This window comes from Anticarsia gemmatalis, chromosome 13 (assembly GCF_050436995.1).
Source record: "Anticarsia gemmatalis isolate Benzon Research Colony breed Stoneville strain chromosome 13, ilAntGemm2 primary, whole genome shotgun sequence".
In the NCBI taxonomy this organism is placed as follows: Eukaryota; Metazoa; Arthropoda; class Insecta; order Lepidoptera; family Erebidae; genus Anticarsia; species Anticarsia gemmatalis.
This window is the reverse complement of record NC_134757.1, coordinates 12,398,992-12,425,169: the sequence shown is the minus strand read 5'-3', so window position 1 is coordinate 12,425,169 and position 26,178 is coordinate 12,398,992. Positions and strand designations below refer to the sequence as shown.

The following is a 26,178-nucleotide window of genomic DNA, read 5'->3' as shown; positions in this document are numbered from 1 at the left end:
ACCGTAGCCCAGTAGTATAGGTGATCATATAGCTGCTACCAGTGCGAACTCGAAATTTAGAATTCACGGAATTTTTTTGGTCACTACTGTATAGAGCTTCGATTTTCTAGCTATCTATGAAATAATTTTCAGACCTGTTTTACTTGGTATCGTTCTTTACCCGTCTACAGTTCCTGAACGTGAACTAAAGTGTCACTGTCTATCATTCATGTCAAACGTCAGTGTCATCACATTGACGTTTCATTAGTTTATTATTGTTTGGTTGCGCGCAAAGTGCGGTATTTTTTATTTCTAGAAACCTTAATTACTACAATGAGTGAAGAACCAATTGAAACGATTCGGGAAACAAGTCGTTATTCTCTAGTATTAAATAGGCGAAAAGTCCGTGATGAAGAAGCAGATACGAGACGCGCTATGAAGAATTTAAAGTAAGTATTTACCACACCATTCAATCAAATGAAGAATATTCTGTAGAACTGTTATGGATATAGTTCAAACTGACTTTACGGTATTTACACAAGAGTAAATTTGTTCTAAAAAGTTAGGAATAAGTTTTCTACTTAACCTATCTTCAATGTTTCCGACACGAAATAAAAGTTTTATTGAACTGCAAAAGATCCGAAAAGCTACTTATAACCGAGAAATAAAACAAAAAACTTACGTATAAAGCTAAAATCATCTCTTGCCAGAGACTAGAAAACAACACTCTCCATTCCTTTGTTTTGCATTAATTGTTACAAATTATTGTTGAATTTTCAGTATTAGCTCAGACACAGTACAGAATATAGCAAATAAATTGAAAACCAAGTCTTCAGTCAATATATCAGAGCTGCAAACATTGAAGAATGCTCTCATAGACGATGTAAATAATATAGAAGTAGTTTTGAATACACATGGAGCTCTCCGAGGACTGGTGAGAGAGATGACAGGTATTGTTTATTTTCAGCATACAGGAAGTTAATAATGCTGATTTCAAAATAGTTTGTACAGAAATAAGGATACATACTGTCACAAATATTTGATAGAATAGAAAAAATTAAAAAAGTCTGACAAGATATGTAGATTGTGGATGACAAAAATATTTGCTCCTTTTGGGAAACCAACCAGGGACCTCCCAACACAGTGATAATGATGTGACAGCCACCTTAACCAATTTGTTATTATAGAAAGGATTTTATGTATTACAACCATATCAATTGTACACACCAGTGGCGAAGGCTCCATACAACTCGATTCCTACCGGCTTCCCTTTCTGGACAGACTTAATATTAGTGTTAAATTAATTATTTACTTTTGCCTAATAATACACAATTAATTAATAATAAACAATATTTAAAGCGAAATCTTTAACTAGAATCAATAATCTAATCGAAACAGTACGAAAACACCTATATATTCGCTTAGCCTTTGTTCCAAACTATGTTGGAGTCGGCTTCCAGTCTCACCGGATTGCAGCTGGATACCAGTGTTTTACATGGAGCGACTGCCTATCTGACCTCCACAACCCAATTACTTAGGTATTAACACGATACCCTTCGGTAAGACTGGTTGTCAGACTTTCAAGCTTCTGACTACTGTTAACGACTGTCAAAGATCTTCGAAAATGACAGCCGGGACCCACAATTTAACGTGCCTTCCGAAACACGGAGGAACTCGATATGTATAAGATGGTCACCCATCCACGGAACAACCTCGGCAAGCGTAGCTTAACCTCAGAGATCGATCCGTGCGGCTGTTGTTAACTAAGCCACGAGCTCCTCAGTACGAAAACACCTACCCTTCAAAAATTACGCTCCGCTAAAAACGCAACGTGAAGTAATAATAATGAAATAAACCGTAGGCGCTGATCGGGAATCGCGTACAATAAAAACTATGGCGGCGATGTCGCTTACGACCTTTTGGATCGCGCTTTACACCGCGCTGCATAGTGGCGAGCAAGCCGGAGGAAGAGCGGGTTGCCTCGCGCTACAGCGCTCGCGCCGCCGCGCCGCGGCGGACGCATGATCTTACGCATGTTTCTGTCGCGGCGCGAGCCGCGTGCAAGAGCGAGATGGCGAAATATAAGCTAAGCATCCTGCATAAGTATGAGTCGAACATTGTTCACCAGTTTGACATTAGGTTATGTTTGTTTACTGTTTTTTCGCGCGCTCTATAACAAATTAGAATATTTGTGTTTATTACAACATTATTCCTTAGTAAATGTTTGTGCATAACTGTGAACGTATCAGTGTATTAAAGAGTAATTGTTTTGCATGTTTCTATTCGAGTAAATTTTCATTTTGTCAGATTTATAGGTTAAACTCATTTCTATTAAAGTGTTCTGCGTTTATCCATAATGTGTTTGATATTTTATTGTTGATGAATACATTCTAAATTGCTTGTATAATATGTTATAAAACAACCAGTGCGAGACAATCATCAATCGTTCGATATACGTTATCTTAAATATGTGCTGTTGTGTTACCTACGTGTTACTACACTGAAGACAGAATAACTTAATGCAAAACAAGCATGATTAGGTAGCATGGTAAGTACCTATGTATTATTAGACTGTAGAGAGAGAAATAAGAGACTGTAGTCGAATGTAGATAATACTCTCATATTGTTATTATGCAGAATTTTACGTCGATATTCTTACGATGTACATAATATGTAGGTATTATACCTAGACAATGACTAATAGCTCCGGCTTACCTTTTGTAAAAACTGACCCTTCGCCACTGGTACACACATATTCACAGTTTAAATAATTAGCTATTTTCCAATGTAATTAATAAATATTGCACCTACTTTTCAGGCCATGAAGTAAACAAACAATGTGCAGCAGCTGGTTGTTGCTGTAATCTTGCTCTGGGTGACTCTAGAGCTGGAATAGCAGTTGTGAAAGCAGCTGGTCCATACCTTGTTACTGCACTTGATAATCTCACTACTGAGTTGGCCGTAAGTAAACTAAATATTACTGTAGTAATCAGAGGAGTTTACTTCAATCCACTAAGCTGATTATAAAAAATATTAGATTCAGGGAACTAATTTATCTTGAAGATCTATTAATTAAAATCTTAAAGCAACAACAATAGCACCATGATTATTATTTTTAATAGGTGGTTTCTTTTCCACATTTTTGACCCAGACAAATTTGTATAGAGACAAATACAAAATTTATTTACAAAATACATTTCTGTATCAATTTCAGGTGACCAGTGCATGGACCCTCGGTAACTTAGCAGGCTCAGGTCCTAAAGCATGTGAAATGTTAATAGCACAGGGTGCCATGGCCAAGCTGATTGAATTACTAGACAATAGCAATGAAGAGATGAGAGATGCTGTGCTGTATGCTCTTGTTAGATTTGCTTATCAGTTGAAAGATGATCTCAGGCAAGTATTTGTATAACATGGAAAATAAATGCTAATGGTAGCATTACTATATCCATTATTTATCATTACCATCAACTTCAGTAAGCTGAATTTATAATTTAACTAAAAACCTATTATTTTTGTGGAATTAACACTACATTAAAACTAGTATAGTTTATACAGTGATAAATATGATTGACATGTATGAAAATGCAGACATTAAAAATAAAAACTTATTTAGATCAATACAAAATCAACTTGCATTGCAAACTCAGGTTACCTCTAATTGTGGTCTTGTACAAACCTTTTAAATATACTACAAAAAGGGTCCTGCATCCCATATTTAAAGTGTTTTTTCTATTTTCAGGCCAGAACACCTTCAAAAGATCTTCCAAACACTACCGCAGGACATAAATTCAACATCACAACTCCTCTTCATTCTATCATGTCACAGTGCCTTTTCAACAGAACTACTTTCAGAACAACTACTAAAAAATATTCTACAATACTTAACAACCAGTTCAAATAATGAAAGTATTACATATTTATATAGATTTCTAGCTAATATTAATTGTAAAGAAGTCTATAGTATTGTTTTAAAGTTTTTTGTAGATAATAATATGGTAGGGAATGTGAAATCTTTGTGTGAAAATGAGTCTGTGATATGGTTTCTAGGTAATGCAATGAATTTGTGTGGAGATCATGTGTTCTTTGAAATGCTATTAAGATGATTATTATATTTGTTTTTGTTAAATGTGCTTGTGTTATTTGTAGGTTCTCTATTGATAAGAAAACTATTGACAACTTGAAACTTGGTTTGTCAATCATGAGTTACTACAATGATTAAATCATAATATGCGGGTTTAGGATCATGTATTTAAACAGTGTCGACTAACTATAGTAATGAACTAATGTATGAGTAATTACAATATTTTAAATAGACAGTGATGCCAACTACAAGGATTATTTATTTTATGATCAGAATTTTCAAATAATGGCAGATTTTATAGGGCAAAGTTGAGAACATTAGCTTTGAAATAGTAATTACAAAATGAAACAAAGATAAATTTGCAATAAATATATTATCATATCAATAATTATAATATTCAATAATAATAATTAATAATAGTATTATTTAATAAATTAGATTAATACGGATAAGGCTACATATAGCATTTAATATGATTAGACTCTCACAAATGTAGCTTCACAGCTAGGACAATAGGCACTCCGAGTTGAGTGCGCCTCTAAAAAAACGTATTCGTTTATCTAATTTTTTAAACATGATTAAAATCGCAGATTGTTTTAACTATTCGATAACACTAATTCCGCTAAAAATATTTTATTTTCTTAGTCTTTATTTTTTTCGGGTACTTTTTAGTCGATTCTGGTGTAAATTGAACTTAACTAATTTTAAATTCACTGTCATTTTTTAACAAGAAGCATAAGAGAGAACAGCTTATGAATAAGTGTTGGATAACCTACCCAATAGAGAAAAAAGTAACAACAAATGTTTGAAAATCCTGTCACAATACCATCAGACCAAGCTAACCGCAAGTTATTCGTAAGCAGTGAAACCAGTTGTATTTTGACACCTCGCTATTGTATTGCAAGCACTTATACCACAGTATAATAAATTTACACTCAGTATGGCAACTATGAATAAATCTTCGAAGTTACAAAAGCACTGCAGTGTCCGCATTGATCTCTTGTTGATGCGTTCGAAAGAGTTCGTAGTATCCATACTGCTTATTATTTTTTATACTGTACGTATACGCCCCTATACGTTTATACACACAAAGTATACGTATTTGCTTCTAAACAAATAAACTCAATGTTGTTATAGAAACAATCTTTCCTCTTTCTCTTACACCCATTGTTAAAAGAGACAGCATATATTAAAATTAGTTATGTTAATCCAGAACCGACAGTACTCCAGTTCTCGTCCCATGGAAAATAAATGCTAATGGCAGTATTACGGGTATATTATGTAAGGCAAGGAAATCGTATGATCGGGAGTCCCGACACTTATCAATGGAACAAACTCAAGAACGACACGGAAAAAGGTTCGACTTTTTTTTTACACAATTTTGACTAAACGGCTGTATACAATATACAATACATGGGTTTTTAAATGAATGCCTGTGTAGGCACAGCTCGTGCAATTAATGCGTACACTACCATCAATCATCGTATACGTACGCACACGTAACAACAACCTTAAGTATGCAACTGGTTGAATTGGTCTTTGTTGACCAAGTTATATCAAAGCGTAATTGTACGTATTCATTGTCGAGAGACGAGTTCAGAGTATCGCGGACTTAAGTTTAGTAAAATTGCACTACGTCATGTTGTTATTCTTGAGTTCGCCTCCTATTTTATACATTTGTCCCTTTTTCTAAAGATAAAAAGAAAAGGACAGATATATTTTAAAACGTTATTCATAGCCAATTTATTGTCGTTGTCGCACTTGAGGTAGAATAGATATGTTATCTAATTTTAGTTAGACACAGACTTAATTGACAGTGTGTATCTTCCATCCTTTTCCTTTCACCTTTGTGGAAAAGAGACAAAACATATTTTTGTGTTTTTTGTTGATAAGTGTGGGGACGTATTCTAACTTTAAAAACAAATCGTTTTGTCCGTCTTCCGTCCTTTTTATTTGCTAATAAAATAGTGAGACGACCGCGTTTGCTCAGTAAAACACTATTTCTAATTATTACTGTTTAAATGTATGTACAAAATTGCACTTTAAATCACAACTGAGCAAAATCTAATGTTCGATTTGTTTTTGTGACTGTATCGAGTCACTACGCGATTGTTTAAAGTTTTTAATAAGACAAGCCATATTATAAGCCCTTTTCAGAATACTTTTTTTGGATGAAGTATGAAAGCCCTTTCCTTCCCAACAACGATGTTTTTTAGGAATAGATCACCACAAATACATTAGTTGTATGTTTGCTAAAGCCCACGATTTTACAAGCATATTTACAAACAACATATTTTTTGGAATGATTCCTGGAGAGAGTTCTCTTACTTAAAGTTATGAATCTAATTGACCGTGTACGCGAAAAATTATGTTTTATACAGATGATTAAGTAAAAAGGTCTTATAAAGGCTTGTCATATTAAAAACTTGTCACAATAATTCATCTACAATGACTACTCGTTAGTAGAATACGTAACAAACGGTACAGCAGTTTGTTATTTAAATATTTGACTCCCCATGGATGCAGTCTGTCTTTCTACTGGAGGTATGTCCAACCGTCAAAGATTTTACTTAGAAAGGAAAGTATAATCAATTTTCTTTTTAATATAAAAGGAAATATTATACTTTGGTAAGAATGAAATTGGGAAATGAAAATAAGTAGGAAATTATCTTATGTCATTTTGAAATTAAATTGACCACCAAATAATCGATTTTTTATTGTGATTGTTGTGATTCATTCTGATGCCAGTGTAATTTGGCCGAAACGTCGGGAACCACAAAATATTGTATCTAATGATATTGCAAAAAATCTGTGGTACATATTTTCATTCACATTTAAACCGATTTTGATGACACTTTGTAGATCTCAAAATATAACCTGAAGAATAACATAACACATTTTTTCCTTTTTTTCCATATCTTATGAATTCAAACCAAAAAAGAACTTAAGTATTGTATAATAGTAGTAGTAGTGACGGTTGGACAGTGCGCTACAGCGGGTAGCTATAGTGTGAGAGGCTCCTAGGTGTGTTCGGGCGCGTGCTTGCGCTGCGAGCGCCGCGCGCGGGACCGCCCGCCCGCCTCGCCCGCCTGCCCGCCGCTTACTGGAATAAATGAAACCAAGTAAGAAATAACTAATGACTTTATTGTTTATTTAATTTTGCTATTAACATTATGTATGTTATGTTACTGAGTTTGATCACATAGCCAAAGATACTCTAGGGGACAATATTCCGCGATAAGTGTCGGTAAAATGACAAGCAAATTTGGACAATTCCGTTGGACATATTTGGCTATAACGCGCTACTTATACGTGCGTATGACGACGTGCAAAATTAGGCCACGCCGTAACACTTAACCCAATGTCGCTGTTGACATGTTAAGTACGTTGTATGTATGTTGCTATAGCAACACCTCAGGGACGCGATTGGGGTCTTATAAAAATATATAGAGTGACACAAGGTGCGCTCTAGCGCCACACTACTAGTCGATCACCAGTACGACGAAATCTCAGAAGTAATAACATACGATAGTATATTTTTGATATGTAGAAAACATTTGTAGTAGCAACATACTGACCCTGGTAAATAGTGCTTTTACGTCTATAAAATGTAAAACATCGTCGTTTTACAGCTTGTGTGTATACTCGAGTCTCGTGAAAAATGCAAGTCATTATAAAAACTAAATACTATCAACATATCTTACATATCAATCAATCAAATCATTAATTTCAGGCTACTGCCCATAGATGTCAACCATATTATCGTATCAACTTCATACTTATATAATTACAAACTAATTTCTTGTTAGTAAAGTAACCCGCATGCACAACCAGCCAGTTAGTGTTACCATATAAAAGAATGTTCCTCACCCTGGCCGTGCGCTATAAATTTAGTGACAACAATTTTCAACTCTGGATATGTGGCTTTTGGGCTCATTTTACAATGATCGGGTGTGTTCGTGTCGTTCGTGTATTTTATCCTGCTTTCTGAAATGTTAAAATGTAGATACATCAACCAGCTTGTTGTGCATCCGTTAAACATCTAAATGTATTAAAAAGAATATAGGAAAAACCTTTTTATCTCGTTATTTGAAAGTGTACTTAATAATTATTTGAGCATTTTTTTATGTTCGCTTTGGGATAGTATACGGAATATATTAGCTTAATTTGTAGATTTTAGATTCACGAAGAAAATGTTTATTTTTGTTTCTTTCTAGATTTATAAAACGAATGCTATTTAGTGAGGCATATTCAGTTCGGCACGTTTGGCAATATTTATCGCACAATAAATCGGACTCTGCTCACACGGCTTGTGCGGTGACCTTGAAAGTTTATCATCTATGTAATATGTAAGTGTGTATGTACCTGTAGGTTCCTCTGGACTCTTGACTGTGTTGGTCGCTTCACCGTTTGTCGGTTGAGTCTTTTTGTTCTTGTCGTAGCCGTTGGCTCTGGGACGAGGGTGCTCTGCGAATTCTAAAGACAATTCATTAAAATATCTATTTTAGCGGAATTATCTTAGATTGTTAAGACACTATGATAGGTCGATAAAACTGTACTATGCCTCTTTCAGCACCCATATTTTAGTACCAAACCTTTTATAAAAAAGTGATTGTTTCGGAGCTGAAAAAATTGGTACTGATGGAGGAATATTCAAGTATTTTGTCAAATCTGTTAGTATATACTATACACGTACATACATAAAATCACGTCTGTTATACCCGAAGGTGTTATCGAGGTGTATGAAATACACTCGCATCTCGCCATTAATAATGATACTCCCATATAGTAGGAGGCCAGCCTAATACCATATACCCGGCAAGTTGTCAAATTTCGGACTACTATTGAAAATAATCTAATATGAATTCAAAAAAAGACTAAAGGCACTTTCTCCGGCCTGGGTATGGAATGCGTGACATTCTCCCCTCTCGTGATGTCATTAAGTGATAATACTTACTATTAGCATATACGGTAGACCGGTGTATCTGTTGTCCGTTCAGTTCAGGTAACGTCAACGGTCGTCGAGTGCTTCGACCTCGAGACCCCACTAGGTTAAAGTCCCTGCAATGAAAATTGCTGTTTTAACATACAAAAAAAATATGACTTTCTGCAGCGTATTTCTTAAAAGCATCCTTATTCGTAGCACATTTTAGGCATTCATCCATACATTTATTATAGTATTTTATTATACAGCAAAAAGTGCAGGCGATGAGAAGGATTTCAGTTATATTTTTTAGCACATACTCTCCCACTGCTGGGCATGGATCTCCTCTCGAATCAAGGGGGCTTTAACCCGTCAGTAGTCGCGCATGGGTCGAAAAGACCCAGAAGTCTGCTTTGCTTTAAAAATGTATTATAAAAAATACGGATCAATTCTGTAGCTCTGGGTCTTTTCGACCCATGCGCGACTACTGGCGGGTTAAGTCCACCACGCTGGCCAAGTGCCGGTTAGCGACTTTTTGCATGCCCTCAAGAAAATGCATCAAAAATTTTTTGGACATTAAAAATTTTACATAAATCCATCCAACCCTTGTTGAGCGTCCGACACAGAGAGTAACGGTTATTCTAAATTTCAACGTTTAGATTAATAATAACAAAGGTAATTTTTTAAATATACAACATATTTTTTACTTACTCTCTAAGTGGTTCTCGCCAGAAATCAGGCGTGTGTACAGGCGGGAAGTGGTAATTGTTCTGATAGCCGTAGCCGTCCAGCCCGCTGGCTCTCAGGCTCGCGTGGAGAGAGTTCTTCATGCATTGTAACTGAAAACAGACAGAAAACCTATTAGTTTATATTGTTCTTAAGTTAAACGGCACAAGGAATAAGATTATTTACGGTTTTTTTTGGTTTTCAACCAAATAAGGAAGTTTTTTTTTATATTACGACCATTTTTTTTTAATATGAAAGTCTAGCTTTCATCTGCAACTTAGGTCATGTAGTTCCTCTCCGAACTATCTATTTTCTTGGCAAGTTTTTTCTATTTCAATAGTGGTAGGTTTACACGCAAAGGGGTAATAGACAGACAAAAAATTGCAGTTATAAGGACCTTTGTTGGTCAACTTAATGGTCAAGAAACATTTCAGTGCGCAAATAAATTGAACAAATCATTAGTAAAAAATAATGCTATCCTAGATTAATTGCATAAACTCAGGTGAAATCAAACCACAGATAGTAAATTGAAATCCAAGCAAGTGCGGAACTCGTGACTACAAGAATAAAACAATCGTTAAATAAAAGTAATTTCAAAGGGCATATCTATATTATACCTTTTTGTTTTCAGACAAAACTAAGAAAAATCAAGTATCAAGTGACTTAAGGTGCATCCAGACAAAAAAGGGGGTGTGGATGCTGCAAATACACAAAAACATAGTCCAATTGATTACTTGAAAACTGGTATAAATACTAAATTATTCTTACGTTATATTTATCCGCAAAACACACAGACAAAATACATACAGAAGGTGTATGAGTAAATGATCTATCACATCACAACTGCACATTTAATTTCAACAGTACATACATGTTGTTGAAATGTAAATGTAGCAAGTTAAACTTTGGCAAACTGCTATGTAGCATGCCTTCGTGTAGCATACCGTAGTATGCCGATTTTTGACTTGTATTCTTTCGGTTTCGGGTCTCAAATCATCCTTAAGGCTGTTCTTGTATTCCTATATACAATTTCCACAGCAAACATCAATAAAAAGTGTTAAAAACATCATCAAACGCAGCAACGGGGACGGGACACAAAACAAAAATGCTACCGCATGCATTACAGGGTACCACAAACTATTATAAAACTTATATTGCAAAGCTATAACCGAAGAGAGAGAAAAGTACGAAATATCGAAACATAATTTAATTAACTTTGCCGACATACACAGTATAATAAGCTTACGAACAGTACGGAAACTCAAAGCAAACGCCCACAGCCAAGAGATTTACACATAATTATGCAAGCAGTCGCCGACCAACAAAGAACTCATATCGACGACTAGTAGAGGCTACCCTTAAAATAAAGTAGCCGGTCGACGTGCGTCGATGGTTTAGTTCACCTTGGTTCAATAACTCAATTGGGTACACTGAAATGGAAAGTGACATTTCAAAAGTTTCACGATAACCTTTTGAAACGTCAATTTCCATGTCAGTTCCTTACTGCTTGTAAGCTTTTATACTGTGTTGTAAATGTTATATTTTTTTCTGTTTTCATTGTAAATCTATTGTCAATTTAATTAAGCCCTCTCCCCTAGCTTATGGCTGTTTAAATCTAGTTATATATCTATGGGCGAGTGCGTAACGTCTGACGATGTGTCCCGTCCGCGTGGCGCTGTTGTAGCGCGCGGTGTTAACACGACACCAAACACGACCCGGTTACTGAACTTTTATACATTTTTGATATTACTGGTTGTTTGAAATATGATTCATTAATATGGGTATGATTTTAATGTGTTACAGTCTTGATCGACCACGAGCGTGTTGCAGTTTTATGCATTTCCATAAAACACGCGACTGTGGTCGTAACTGTCGGTAGGTAGAATTATGGATTGTTTTTCTGGTGGAGGTTTTTATAAGACAAAAGGATTAGGAATATATGTTTGAAGATCGCCAAAGGTAAGGTCGAATGAGAAGGCGACTGGATGTTTAAGGTTCGTAGCGGGTATCGAATGATGTTGTATATGTAAGTATCAATCTCGCTACAGTTCAGCGGCCGGGCGTGCGGCGGGCGCGGGGCGCGGGACAGACGTACGTGTGCGTGGCGCGCGGCGGCTCCGTCAAACAGTAGGTTAGTGACGGCGCCGGAGCTCGGCGCCAGTACCTCGCGTCGCTGGCGCTCGGCGTCCCCGCGCAGGCGCCGCACCAGGCGCTCCGCCTCCGCCAGCCGCGCGCGCAGCTCGGCGCGCGACGTGTCCTCCGCACCGCCCTCCGCGCCCGCCGCCGCACACGAGCACGGCTTCACCTCCAGGGCACGCAGCTTCCTAGATGCAACGATATCCATTGTTAAATGCATTTTTACAGCTCACGCAGTACCGCCTCCTAGCGAGTGTGCTAGAGTTATAGTGGAGACGGTAGCAGGTACAAAGACAAAATAATGGCAGATGATATAAAAAATGGTATAAACTTTATGTAGGTACAGGAGGACGCTGAAATATTTTTGTACAAATCAACAAAAAAGATGCATTAATTTAGATCGTCAAAAGAAATTGATATTTTTTTCTACCACACTTTCAGTTAATTAAGACGTGGACAGACGAGGGCCTGTTTATAACGAACAAAAAACAACGTAGATAAATAAGTAACTGTTTGCGCATGGTCTTTACGAATAACTTATTTATAACCTCCAAGATAAAGTATCTGAAATACTACAGAACTTTCTAATTCAACACTGTGACCTAACTGCTTTCCCGTGACCTCTAGATTCCCGATCTTAAGTCACAAATATTATTATAAATGCACAGTGAAAGTGTGTGGAAATAGCCCGACTTCCAGTTCGCGCCACTGGAGCTAAATATAAATAGAATTCAACACCAAACAGAGAGAACAAATTCTTACCAGATTGAGATTAAAACGCTAGATTTATGTTTGGACGTTTTTTAGATGAAACCGTGTCGTAACTGACCGAATTTTTTTACCGATTAAGCTCCACTTATAATAAACTGTTTAGTATTAATAAACATTCTTAAACGAGCACACATTCTTTTGAAACTTGCGACAAAATAAAAAATACACCACACTAAAAAGCATAGATATTTTTCAAGAACGGAAGAATTTTTCAGAATGAACACTGTCAAGTCTTCTTGCTATCATATGAATAGAAAATGTAAAAAGCACAATACACAAACATGAACGCCACTGTTTGCTGGACCTGAGAACAGTGACAACAGGCAAAACTCAAAACTCTAACACCTGGACTGGAATTCCATTTTGGTCGAAATACAAGTACCTATGCATTTTGCGTTTGCGAGTTCGAGCGTTCCACTCGGGGTGGAAACCGGGCTTAATTATGAGTCAAACAGAAGTAAGTAAGTAAGAGGAAAGATAAAAACACTGGAGAATACCAGAAGAAAAGCATTATTCAGCAGTTGGTAAGACTATACATACTCAGTCTGCGCATCGACAAGTGCTTGTAGCTGCAGCGCTCGTGCTTCAGCCGCTCTCGCCTCGCCCCTCGCCGCGCTTGCTTCGCGCTCCAAGCGAGTCACCTCTCGTTTCAGTCGGGTCTCCTATGACAAACAAGAAGTGCAAATGATCTTATTTCCTGGAGATAACAAGCATGATTTACAGTTGTACTAAGTGGTCTAATTTTCCCAGACACTAGTTGTTACAGAGTTTTGTTGGTTTACTCTACGTAATAATTGTGGGACTCGTCAACCTTATGTCAATTTGTTAGTCTTTATTTTCACGTGTTCCTTTGTGAGAAATGTTTTCACCGAGGCAGCATTTATTATGAAACATCTATATCATAAATAACAACTCCATCTAATTTAAACAAATTTGTTTCATCAGTTTAGTCATGAAAGCTAAACAACTGACTTTTAATTTCGTTTTTACAACGTAAACGTGATGGATAGATTAGTATAAAGCATGCATAACAAACGCCTCTTACTTTTTTACTAGACAATGCACATAAAACAGAATTACAATAAAAATATTTATTAATCTAGTTGCCACACAGCAACATGTAAGTTAATTTTAATTATTGATCTGTGATATATTAGGTACTATATGCGCAAGCTAGCATTATACGCAATTAAAGTTGGTTTTAACAAGGTGTGTAATAAAACCTCGTGAAATATTTCAATTTAAAAACTTTTTTACGACTACATTGCATGTTGATATGACTGCAATTAAAACACCATTCGCATTCGCATTCATGGTGCGCTATTCTTATAAATAGCAATAAAATATGATACTCGTTGGCCAAATCAATGTGCGAAATCCGGTGCTCCAATTGAAAACGATTAACGTTCGACGTAGATTATTTTGAGCTATCGTACACAAATCAAACTGTAGGTAGTGTCGGTGCAGCCATCAGAAGGAGACGCAATGATCATCATATTTCAGTACATCGCTCCATTACACGTACAGAAAATGAATAAAATAAATTAAACACTTATTTAATAAGACTGCCATTGTGACTAGGTATTTACATTACAATCAAATGCTGCGAAGTTTGTTTGACGGCGATAATCTTTGAAGCTACAAAACGGCTCGGAGTTTCGTATATGTTTACGGCTTAAGAGCATCTAGCACGCTATGATATGATCAATAAAAGCGGAGTCACCAGTAATTATGACTAGAATCATGAGTGAAACTGCTACCTGCTTATATGACAAGTATTCACTAGTATTCAGTTAACCCAACTTTTAAATAAGCTTTAAAGTACAAACATAATCAGTTCGAGAAGAACCTAGTGAACTTATCGTTCTAAAGTTGACACTTAAAATATAATGATGTACTTACTTCAGTTTCAACATTTTCGTCAACCGGCGAGGCTGCTTTCGGCGCGGTTTCCTTGTTGAAGATCAATTGAAATTGTAAGTCTGTAAACAAATAATAACATTAAACATGTTTCAACAAAAAATACGAAATAGTATGCACTGAACACGTATACGCTTGATTTTACGTATACGTGTACCCGTATACGTGATACGTAGCTTCTGCCTGCGAATCTGTGTGCATTATAAGATTTCCCGGAACAAATGTTCTAAGTCATTATTCAGATCATAAACTGTTTGTGTATTAAATTTAATCAAATTCCGTTTAGTAGTTTTGGCGTGATTGAGTACCTACCTACCAAACTTTTGTCCCAACCTAAACATTCTAACTTTCGCATTTAGATAACTACAAAGAACGATAATTGTTATCGTTAATCTGTTTTATTTAGGTCATAACAGCTGTGCTAAAGTAGGTATTTTTTTCCTTTTTACTCATATTAGAAAACAAGGGATAGCAGAAACTTTTCTTCAAACCTACCTTTTTAAACCATCTACATATAATATAACAACTAAAACCAGTTTAACACATTGTTTAGGTGAGTTATATCCTAAGTGCATGAGTCAGTCCACTACCGCGAATAACTTACGTTACGGAACACAAATAATATAAAACAATACTGTAGTAAGGCGTGTACACACAACACATTACGACAGTTACACGTTATTGAGTCATGCCTTTTATTTTATTTATTTAACAAGGGTTGTTGTTGAAATATTTTATTTAACAGCTTCCGCGAAAAGTTGCGTCGAAATGGATGGAAATTATAATATAACAACTAAAAATTATGATTACATAGTGGTAGCCATTGGTAGCCTTTGCTTTTTATTGAGCATAGCACCGAATGAAAAAAGCATGGAAGTAGAAAAAGATTACTTTGTCCGTTTAATTTTCGATCCGATCATTATTTATTATCGTCTAATGTCATTCTACTTAGGCAATATTAGGCATATTTTCCAAGACCATAAGTTCTTTAAAATGCTCTCAACGCACAAAACCTTAGCCCATCACCCCTACAAGTAGAGTCTCTTATCCCCCCTTTTATAGCTTTCGATACAACATGGAACGAATTCACAATTAATATAACTATAATAACTAGTATCACGCTCTTCATTTCGTCCAGGAGTAACTTCCAACAAACGTATTGTTCCAGGTAAATATTCCAATGTAAATGTACCCTATACTTCCGTGGCATAAATAAAACAATCCTGGCGTATTAAATGGTTAGATAAGCGTGCTCATTGCGCTCAATGGTACGTTAATTTCATAGCAATTACTGTACAATAACGTAGTATTATGTTTAGCTTGTTATTTCAGTTTCAAAGCAGTCTCGTGGTATATTGTAATAGTTTGTACGATTCACTTTAGCATCATGGTAATCTGTCCAATGGATGAGACAAGAATAGTAAAAAATTACGTACTGAAGGCAAGTCTATACGCAGCAGTGGAGGCAGAAATGGGCTGAATAAATAGATAGAAACAATGCTATCAGAGGATTCTTAAAAAACTTCGTTTACTAAAATGTTGACTATCTTTATTTTCAAATCAAACGCAAGACGACACCTAAACATCTTGAATGATTTCCGCAAGTCTCGACCCTCGGGTTGAACTGAGGTCACAGTTGTTTAATGTTAAAAAGTATATTACTTTTTATTTGCTGTACTTTGTTAATAGTAAGGTTTTTTCACGAATGCACATAAATACGTAAAGTCTGTTAGACATAAGCCCTTGTACGTGCTTGTTGAACATTTAAAATTAAAGACCTCCAACCTTTTGTAAAAGCTTACATTTGATCTCCGGAAAACCACTCTACAATACTTCCATTCGTCAGACACTCGGTTCAAATACTACGAACTTGACCTTTACGAAGGACAACTAGCAAGATTTAGACTTTAGTTTACTAATACTGTTACATAATCAAAACAAATCAATAGCAAAATATTTAGAACTATAACTATCATAGTTTGACCGGCTTTGTTAATCCAATAACTAAATAATCAGCTTATGACTTCCAAATCACCCAAAAGATTAAATAAAATAGTTAGCGGAATATCGAAATATAAAGTAAAAATATAAACATGAAATTGCTGATTATAATTTCGGTATGCAAAAAGCAAAATTAAAAATCCAAATTGTGAGACGGGAGATGCAGTAAGTTATCGTATTAATACATACAGTCCATTTTCCTGAGGGTGAAAGCAGAGATCAAAGAACCCCACTTGCTACGAACTCTACAATTTTTTTAAGCCTTATGAACATTCATATATCTTGTCATAAGGGAAACACTAGTAGCGACTACTACGATAATTACAATATTAAAAGTAAAGAACTGCAAATACAATCCTTGAGCTTCCAAAAGCAGCATATAATGGTTTCTTGAATGTCAATTTAACGTTATCGTCTTCATCGTCACTTACCATCAGACGAGATGGGAGTCAAATGCCTTAGCTTATATTAAATATAAAAAAACTGCATATTAACCTCTGTTCCTCTCCCTCAAAGCTTCGATCTCCGTGTGAAGACCGCTCAGCATCAGACGGTGCTGTTCCTGCAAGAACCTCACGCTGTGCTCCAGATGAGCCACGCGAGCTGCTGGATCCCCATTGATCACGAAGGCACCTCCCGTTGCCTCAGGAGGGGTCTTCTTTACCTGAAGATTTTAGGAGTTCGGACACATAAGGGCTTGATGAAGCTACAAAAACGCTTTAGATTATAACACTCTGATGCCCGGTTTCTGAGTACATTTAGCGGTAGTTCATCTATTCCAGCGTTTTATTTATACGAGTTTAAAAGCTATTGAATAGATAAGCTACCGATAAACGTTCCTCGGAAACCGGGGTTTAAAGTGCCTAATACGATTTTTATGCATTTGTTGCCGTCCAATTACGGATAAAGTAGACAAAAGTTGCTTAATTTAGGTACTGATTGCCTACTGGCCGGTAGTTAGGGTAGTAATTAGCTGGTAGCGCTTTAATGGACTCATAAATTAAGGTTTTAAAATGTCAGAATTTCGTAAAGCGTGTATATCTATTTATGAAGTCTTTTGAATGACAAAGAGATTGCATTTATGCCTTATTTACCTCATAAAAACTTGATTAGTGTTAACTTCTTCAAGGTATAATTTCATTACTAGCATTCTGTTTAGGAAGTCGCTTACAAAAACTATAATGCAATGTAATTTGTATTTAATTTAGATTTGTTTACATAATTATATAGTTATGAAATGAAACTAATTAGCATTTTACAGTTACACCATTAATTACGTCATCCGTATGAATTTTGAACAGTCGAAAGTGCAACGGTAGTGTGCGTTACGATTACTTAAAATAGTTAAAAAATAAATTTAGTGAATAAAACTAAATGCTATTTTGTTCGCCAGTTTTGTTGCTAATTAGTATTATGACTTAATGTTTATACAAGACAATTTTAAAGGTTCTTGTGTAGAAGATAACGTCGTAATACATGCAGGATAAAACATTGATTTTATCAATCTAACTGGTCAATGTTTACGATGGTTTGAGACAAAGGAAATGCAGAAACACAGACGAGATTAGATCCGGTATAGGTACACCTTATGTAGTCACGATAACAACAATAAGAGTAAATCAGGTTTTTTATTGTTACTTAAGATACGATTTTATATTACGGCTAATTACTTGCATTTTTTAATGTATGTGTAATGTATGCATAAAGTCAAATTGAGATAAAAATCTGCCGCCTTTTTGTACCTAGCTTATGATTTCGTAACGCATAATAGGAATACATAATACCATTATACAATAACAAATCAGTTCGCCCTTTGTTCATAAATAAAAACCTTTACCTACAAAGTACGGAAGTAGTTAATTCCCATTGAATTACCCTTATCGGTAACAATTTCCTATGGGAAATCCCATCTGATATACATAATCACATACCCCATAACTACCTGTAATGTCAATGACCGGAAGGTAACTCTTTGTGTTACGAGAACATGACCTAGCATATTTATTATTTACACTCATAGTAGGACCGGACACAAAGCAATCGTCATCTAGTGAACACCTACTGAAATTGTGTAAATAATATAGTGAAACGGAACCAGATAGAATACAGACTTCAGTTTCCGAGAGGAAATCGAGTGATATTTGGGAAGATATAGGGCTGAAGAACATTGGTGTTAGACTCACTTGTAGCTTGGCGAAGGGGGCGACTGGCACGAGGACCTTGGACGCCATCATGCAGGTGCTCACCACACACCGAAGCAAAGAGCACTCAGGAGCTCGCGATTAGCGCAACCTCCTTTGTTATGTACCGCGTCGGAGCTCGCGCGTCTTCCCAATGATAAAGACTCAACATTTGTGCACGCCACACACCACGACCTTGCACACTACACGTAATAATTAAAAATAAAATTTCACACTTCAACACGAATAATAAACAGTGGCGTATCGCTAATACTCGGTGAGGTAGACGTTTGCTAAAGTTAACCGGGGTCGGTGACCGTACCGACCTTGAACCACTGAACTGGTCACAACCGGTGAAATTGACTCTTGAAAGCACTGGGTTTTTTTCGGAATCCGTTGATTTTTGAGGATTTTTTCTCGTGTTTTTGTCGTGTGTCGGACGGCGAGAGCTGGGGCTGTGTAGGCAGGTGCAGGCGCGCGGAGGGCGGGCGCGCGCGGGCGGGGGGAGCCGTGGGAGGAGGGGTGCAGTGTCTATCGATCGCGCCGTCGCACACAGGTTCCGCGTACCGCTGACTCACGGGCTTCGTTTCTGTCACTATTCGCCCGTGGCGCGCTGCCAACTCCTCTGATGGCTTTATGGCGTGTCACCGGAGTCCCGGGTAATCGCTTCATTTCGACATAAACATATTATATTAGAAATATTCAAAGACACTTTTATAGCGACCTCACTGGCTCTTGCCTAAACTTTGGCAAAATCTACTGTTTACTTTTCTGATGATTTATGAATGAAAGTAATAAAAACTTTAGCTTCCATATGGTCTGATTTTTCCTTCACAAATCCATACATACACTATCAATACTACGCACCCCCATCTATGTAAATTCCAATGACTAAATCATTGTCTACTTTTACAATTTTCCCCATTACTATCTGTCCAATTAAATATATGGCCAGAAATACCAGCATAGTACAGTTTCACTATTTTAATCCGATACGATGTAACAAAGTGTTTTATGAGCGGAGAAAGTGCCTGCTTTCCAAAATGTATGGCACATTAAGCAGTTGGCACAATCATATTGCCATGAGAATAGTGCTACAAGTGCTACAAATACGTATAAGGCAGTTTTATGCCGGTTACAATGTTGCTACAAAGTGGCATGCTTTGCTACATAAGATGCGACATCTGTGTACGCGTAGCAAAACAATAAATTACATTCTAAATTGGTTTTTATATCAAGTCAAATGCAGAAATCAAATACGTAGCATGCAGAATTGTAGCATGCCGTTATGTAGCAAAAAACGTTTCCGTGATAGAAGTCATTTTACGAATTATAGCTTCAAAGATATGAAATATAACGAGGAGTTACTAGACTATTGAAACATCTATATCTACGGAGTGTAATACAATTCAAATCGTATCCGAAATTATGTTTCATTCCATCTCTTTCGCACAATACAGCTGCTAATATTCAAGAGCGGGATAGATACACTTGTACCACTGTATTATTATGCCATTCATTATTAAAATTGCGAATACTTTCTTATGCGAACGTTCCTATTTTCCTGTATAAGCATTAGCATAAATTATTCCGAGTATTGTCGTAACAAAGAATAAATAGAGGAATATTCCCACATACCTCCCCGGGGTGTTTTGAGACAAGATCTACGTTTTAAGTGCGTTCCCCATCTTGTTTCCTGCGATAATAACAGCTTTTGAAATAGACTAGAGTAGAGGAAGAACGACGGAATAGTGGCTGCACGAAATGGAAGAAACAGCACTGAAAAGTATGAATAAAAAATGAAGGCGCTTAAGGCGTTTTAATATTCATACATCTCGCAACCCAATTAGGCCGCGCGTTGTGATGCAACGGCAATGGTTTTAGCAGTCGACATAACTAGGTACCAGCTCCTCTTTTGGATTAAGCTTTGCTGTCTACGTTGTCAAAAGACTTTATAAAAAGGGGACAAAATTGATCTCATAGCGAAAGTAATACACAGATTTTCTTTCTCTCTGATGTAGCACTATTGACTGAAATCAAGAGAATTGGAATATGACCAGCAATTGAATATTTGAGCCACATAATCATATCGAAAAGAACAAAACATTCTATGAACAATAAAAATCTACAGTTGTTTGTTTTACACCATGTAATTGTAGTATCAACGCTTTAACCCTATAATTTGCTTTGTAGCAACAACCCATTGTAATCTACTATCGATTACAATGTATAACTCTGTAGCAGTGTAGACAAACAATTAATCTAATACATCGTTACTCAAGCTGTAGTTTCGGACACTAATTAATGTGTTTTCTATCCAAGTTTTCAGACACTGCTCTCAGCGGCGTCGATACTTGAGAACGTTTTGTCTGGGTCCTTTGTTCTGCAGGAAGAGCCTTGGATAATGTTTGTTTGAGGAAAATGTTAGTATAATTGTGTCACTTGGCGAGCTTGCTTAAGGTAATAGGACTGCAGAATATGTTTGAATAAATATTGAGGTAAAACCAGGCAGGAAACTTAGGTAGTTCGAGATTCGAGGCTAGTGGCAGTATGAGGACATTCCGTTATGGAGATGTAAAAGACGTAATTTTCGTCAAAATTCGTAAATATGCCTCGTGCCTAGAAGAGATGCAAATGAACTTTCATCGCAGAGAGTGTGCAGACTACACTGGAAGTAAACTTTAAGACATATCCATCAAAATGTAGAAATTGAAAACTGCTGAAAGCTTTTATTTATATTAGTTAGTTCTCTGTATTATAAACAACCGTGCCCGATAATTTAGGATTACCTATTCTAAGGTCATCATTGATAAGTTTAATACCCATGTATGTCTTTCAACTACAAAGTATCCAGGTCACATAACCAGCTATTTTCGTAATAACCATGTAACTCACTATGATAAGCATATAACATGACGTCTGGTTATAAAAAAGTACCAATATTCTCGCCTGTGTTATTAATATAATGGACTGCACGCGACTGAATATTGCAGTTGCATGTAAAAAGGTTTCTGTCGTAATTTCTAAAAGGTTTTCAAATTGAATCGTAAAACTGGTTGGTTAGTAGCTAGTAGGCTAGTACGGTACCTACCCAGTTGTTTTTAAAGAATAATGACGATTGTATTTGGAATGCAATTTAATGTTTTTCAGCAGCTTTAGATAAGCTTCCGTCTTCTATCGTCTGAACGGCAGAAACGCTCTAGAAAAGGTAATATAAAAACATTTCTAGTTTTATTCAAATTGATTGAATCATACTTGCCTGGAAACCTGCCACGAAGAAAACTAAATTAAGATACCTTCTTCAAAATTGCGAGAATCGATTTACCTAGGTAGTAGATTATTGCTAAGATAGAACATAAACCGTCAGACACGAAAAATATAGTTACTCTTCTTGGAAACCCGAAGGCGGATTGAGAAATGATAAGTCTTGAATCTTAATTCGCAAGCGAGTAAGTACAGGAAATCTGAAATCTCCCGTTTTGAATAAACAATGTTTCTTTAACGACGTAGCTAGGTATAACAGATAAGTACATGGTTAAAGAAACTCCTAGCCTCGCTTTAACTGCTGTTAGTAAACCTGTTTCAATAAACGATCCAAGAGATGCTTATCACCGCTGAACACTACCCAGGATATTGATTTACAGAATCAACTGTAATTTAAACACGCTTCCGATGGATTTCTTCATTTGCTGCACGTTATCAAACGGAATAAAATGATTTAAGTATTATAATAGGTAGTGTAGGAAGCAATTCGATTATTGCGCATAAGGTTACATATTAGTAGTTTAAAAGGTAGGTCGCCATACGCAGAAATTATGAGGCTCCATTTGGCAGCCAAGAGGAAATGCTGAAACCAATTTAGATCAAGGAAACTCTATTTCTGGACTAATTAAAAGGTGATTTCAGTATTTTCTAAGCCAACAAGCCAGAAGTTACCATATTTGCCATAAATGGGTTGATGCCTAGGCAGATGTAAGAAATTCGTCCGCAACTAATTTTGATGACGGGTTTACTCCAGGGAATCCTAGGTAACTCTTCTAAACTGGATGTTACCACCTTGCTGTTCTTTAGGATAGGCATTTCGCTAAGTGCAGACGATACTTTGTTTACGAGCGACGCAGGACAGATACGCTGAAGTACTGAGGAGGTAGGTACCTTTACACAGTTACAGTTATTTTAGTCTCCCTGTCCACCAAAGCACAGAGGTGCGGAAGATTATCAAAATTGCATCGAAAACGGCAAAGGTACCTAGCGGTATTTTAATGCAAATCTACTGGTTATAATGCCACCCTGTTACGTCCACATGTGGCCTTAAGCCACCTAATCTCATAAAATATGGAGACGTAATTCACTTCACCTTTAAATCGAAACCAAAGCAATACCAATGATCAATCACGATCAGTTCCTATTCTAAGTAGGTACCTACTATCAAATTGAAAATGCAGATTGGTTTTGAATAAAAAATGTTCGACATATCGCTTCGAAACCGAAGGGTATCGGCCCGTAAGGGTAGCGGTTCGGTGACCTGCAAGTAATTGCGTATATGACCTTTTAATACTGTTGCTATGTTTGGAACGTGAAATTGGATGTTTAAATTAATTCCTTTAAAGGTTAATGGCTGAGAAAGTAGGCAGTAGTAATTTGGTTGTGTAACTGATTTGTTATTGTTGGCAAAAAGATTTTGCATTTTTAACATTGTTTAATGAAGTTATTATGTTCGTAGTTCGTGACTAAATGTACGCGCGACTTTTTCAAACTACTTAGGTAGGTAGGTATCTACCTACCTACGTTGTTTGAAAAAGTCGCGCGTCAGACCGCTGTTGCACTAGGAACTAGGTAGGTACCTACCTAGATAGGATTATTTTTGTGAAAACTACCCACTGCTTCATAACTATTCTAATCCATGGAGTAGTTATAGGTAAGCAGGGCTGCATTAACATCGTATCTCCTCCTCAATCTTAAGTTAAATGGAAATTGGGTTGACATTTAGTTTTATTCCTGACCTAGGTACCTAATCAGCTGAAGACATTATTGCGGTAAAATTTAAATATGTTAGTATTTGTGACTTGGGTGCATACACGTAATATTCCGCAATACAAACCTTGTTAAGGAAATAAAGTAAAAGTAACGATTCACAATATTGGAGGCATCCTGGACTCCGCACTTTTGTTAAACTGCATCAATCCCAAACTTTCAAACCCCAATCTTCCAAATCCGAAGCTCTTCAAAAGTTTCCTTTTTTGTTGTATAAAGAAAGAGAAAAGTATACCCACCTCAGCAATAACATCATCTTCAATCACATTAGCCAAGGTCAGAATTGCAGTCCTGCTCCATTGTGGAAAGTGGCGAGGTTCAGGCTGCACCGCGGGCACCGGCGGAGCCCCCATACCGGGCAGAGGGCGCGAACTAAGTAACATTATGGAATAGATAGATACACGACACTCACCCCCGCAATTGACCCACTCACTCAATAAACAATGATTCACTTCACAGCCAAACACGTAAATATCACAGTTCACGCTTGTCAATTAAAACTATAACCTAAAAAAGCTGCAATCAGCACGAACGGAGGCCAACATTTGAAGTCAAATGTATACTTTTTATTCCAATTTATTGTATAAAGCTAAATAAAAAATGTTATACTCGTATTAAACGTGTTACAATATTAACTAACTATCCGAGTGGGTGTGTCAACAACAAATAATTATTTGTTTTGAGTTCGTGTTTTATAAAACCAATCAGTTGCTAGGCAACCAGGAATCCAAAACAAGCCGCGCGAGTAAACACGCAACGACATAGCTTCTTTTTATGAGTTAATTATTATAGTTCTTGCCTTTATTTTACTATTATAATTGTAAAATAACCAAGGAATTAACTTGATGGATTTATTTATGCAGTGTGTGCTATAATTTATTGTTTCTTTTAACTAAATACTAAAATAGTTTTACTTTCGATTAGTTTCGGTACTTTTGATGTTTGACTGGTGAAGTTCCGTTCGTCTGTTGAACTGTCAATTTCAAACAATTTACTATATATTTCGTAATGGCGTATTGAGAATAAATTGTTTTTAGACAATTACACTGTATAAGTGCTTCCTTGATATTTTCGTGGTAATAAAAACTAACTTGATAAATATCACGATCGTATAAATTTGGAGAACAAGCAATATGGAGACGTGTGTACGAGGTTTCTCTTACATGACAGAAAAAGTAGTCCTTGAAGTGCATGATTTGCAGGTATGTTATATTTCTATTCTGCATCAATGTATCTAAAATTGTAACAAAACATAAAATTCTCTACTTGCTCTTAAAATGCAGCCGGCATAATTTAATTTTACAATTTTGTTAAACGCCATCTATGGAGGTACAATTCAACTACATAGCGCAACAGATTTCGAGGACGTGAGTGGTGACATCTATTTGCTAATATAAAAACTTCCTACAGTACATTGAAGGGGGTGAACTGGAGCGAACATGGAAAAATTCCCGGCGCGAACGTCTGAAACAACGGGAACAGAAGATATGGGAAGAATTCGTCAAAGAGCAAGATATTGTTAGCTCCGTTTGTAAAGGTATCAATCTCAGTTTGTTCCTTCCTTTGATTGCAAGGGTGTTTGAAAATAGATAGAAAATATTTATCCAAAGCTTTTTGTTAAACTACCTACCTACATTATTATTGCCTACACTCCATTTTTCTATTCGCTGGGTAGGTAGGTACCTATTCTGTTAATAAAAACCATTTAAACTCGAGTAGTGTAGCGTTATTGAATACTGTATTTGTGATAGTGTATTCTTAGGTAACTCCCCTAATGAAAGAACTTACCTATGTACCTATATTTTTTTCGTAGATGATCAATACCAATTCCTGGACCAACTGCCAGAAGAATGCCTCCGCGAAATCATGGAGACTGAACTGCTGAAGATCAGGAAAGAAGCAAAAGAAGAAGACTATAAGGTAATTATTTACCTAAGGTTGTTAAAGTTACACTTCCGTGGTTTTAGTAGATAGGCCTAGCTCGTCCTCTGGAAGTCAAAGTTCAGCCCAGATGGGGGAATGGTGCTTAGTATTTCGACCGAGGACAAAATAAGGATTGAGAGTCCACAAGCCAAGTACCTATTTGCTTTTTGTGGTCATTATCTTGACTCTACCATTGCGAACCCGCATAATATACGTAATAATATGCTATACTAAACCACCCCTGAAGAAAATTCCGTATCGAGGAGAGAGATGGTAATTTATATTTTTATGGAAAACAGAACCAGTAGGCTATGGCGTAGTGACACTGTCAATAAATTTTCAGTAAAGTAAATTGATAAAGTACTTTCTGAGCTAAACGTTAAACTTAAGTGGGAGTGCCTCGCAGTTTCACTCTCGTATCCACTAACTAGTAACTACTTAACACCTAGGACAAGCATTAGTAAGGCTATTTAATTTTGTATGATCCACAAAGAGTTTAA

The 26,178-nt window shown here is 36.4% G+C and overlaps 3 protein-coding genes across 9 annotated transcripts in view; 2 read left to right on the top strand and 1 right to left on the bottom strand.

The window, feature by feature from the left end:
* Positions 1-24,419, bottom strand: part of LOC142977562 (uncharacterized) — a 29,034-nt gene extending 4,615 nt beyond the window's left edge. Inside the window, exons 1-10 of one of the 6 annotated variants that reach the window (XM_076121520.1) lie at positions 24,168-24,419; positions 17,037-17,205; positions 14,523-14,602; positions 13,161-13,282; positions 11,809-12,037; positions 9,699-9,826; positions 9,021-9,124; positions 8,429-8,539; positions 7,934-8,050; positions 4,418-7,166 (exon numbers count right to left, since the gene is read on the bottom strand). In XM_076121520.1, coding sequence (XP_075977635.1) covers positions 7,084-7,166; positions 7,934-8,050; positions 8,429-8,539; positions 9,021-9,124; positions 9,699-9,826; positions 11,809-12,037; positions 13,161-13,282; positions 14,523-14,602; positions 17,037-17,088 — 1,026 coding nt within the window. In that variant the 5' untranslated portion in view covers positions 17,089-17,205; positions 24,168-24,419 and the 3' untranslated portion in view covers positions 4,418-7,083. The other 5 variants (XM_076121515.1, XM_076121516.1, XM_076121517.1 and 2 more) reach the window with 5 other exon arrangements.
* On the top strand, positions 240-4,108 carry LOC142977563 (uncharacterized). Its single transcript, XM_076121521.1, has 5 exons — positions 240-428; positions 760-929; positions 2,798-2,940; positions 3,194-3,375; positions 3,722-4,108. Exons 1-5 carry the CDS (start codon positions 313-315, stop codon positions 4,083-4,085), a joined length of 975 nt encoding a protein of 324 aa, XP_075977636.1. The 5' UTR covers positions 240-312; the 3' UTR covers positions 4,086-4,108.
* Positions 24,420-24,710: 291 nt separating the features above from the next.
* LOC142977537 (uncharacterized) overlaps positions 24,711-26,178 on the top strand; it is a 63,886-nt gene continuing 62,418 nt past the window's right edge. Inside the window, exons 1-3 of one of the 2 annotated variants that reach the window (XM_076121473.1) lie at positions 24,711-24,957; positions 25,166-25,292; positions 25,569-25,675. In XM_076121473.1, coding sequence (XP_075977588.1) covers positions 24,889-24,957; positions 25,166-25,292; positions 25,569-25,675 — 303 coding nt within the window. In that variant the 5' untranslated portion in view covers positions 24,711-24,888. Of the gene's footprint in view, positions 24,958-25,165; positions 25,293-25,568; positions 25,676-26,003; positions 26,139-26,178 lie in introns of those variants that run through there. The other variant, XM_076121474.1, reaches the window with a different exon arrangement.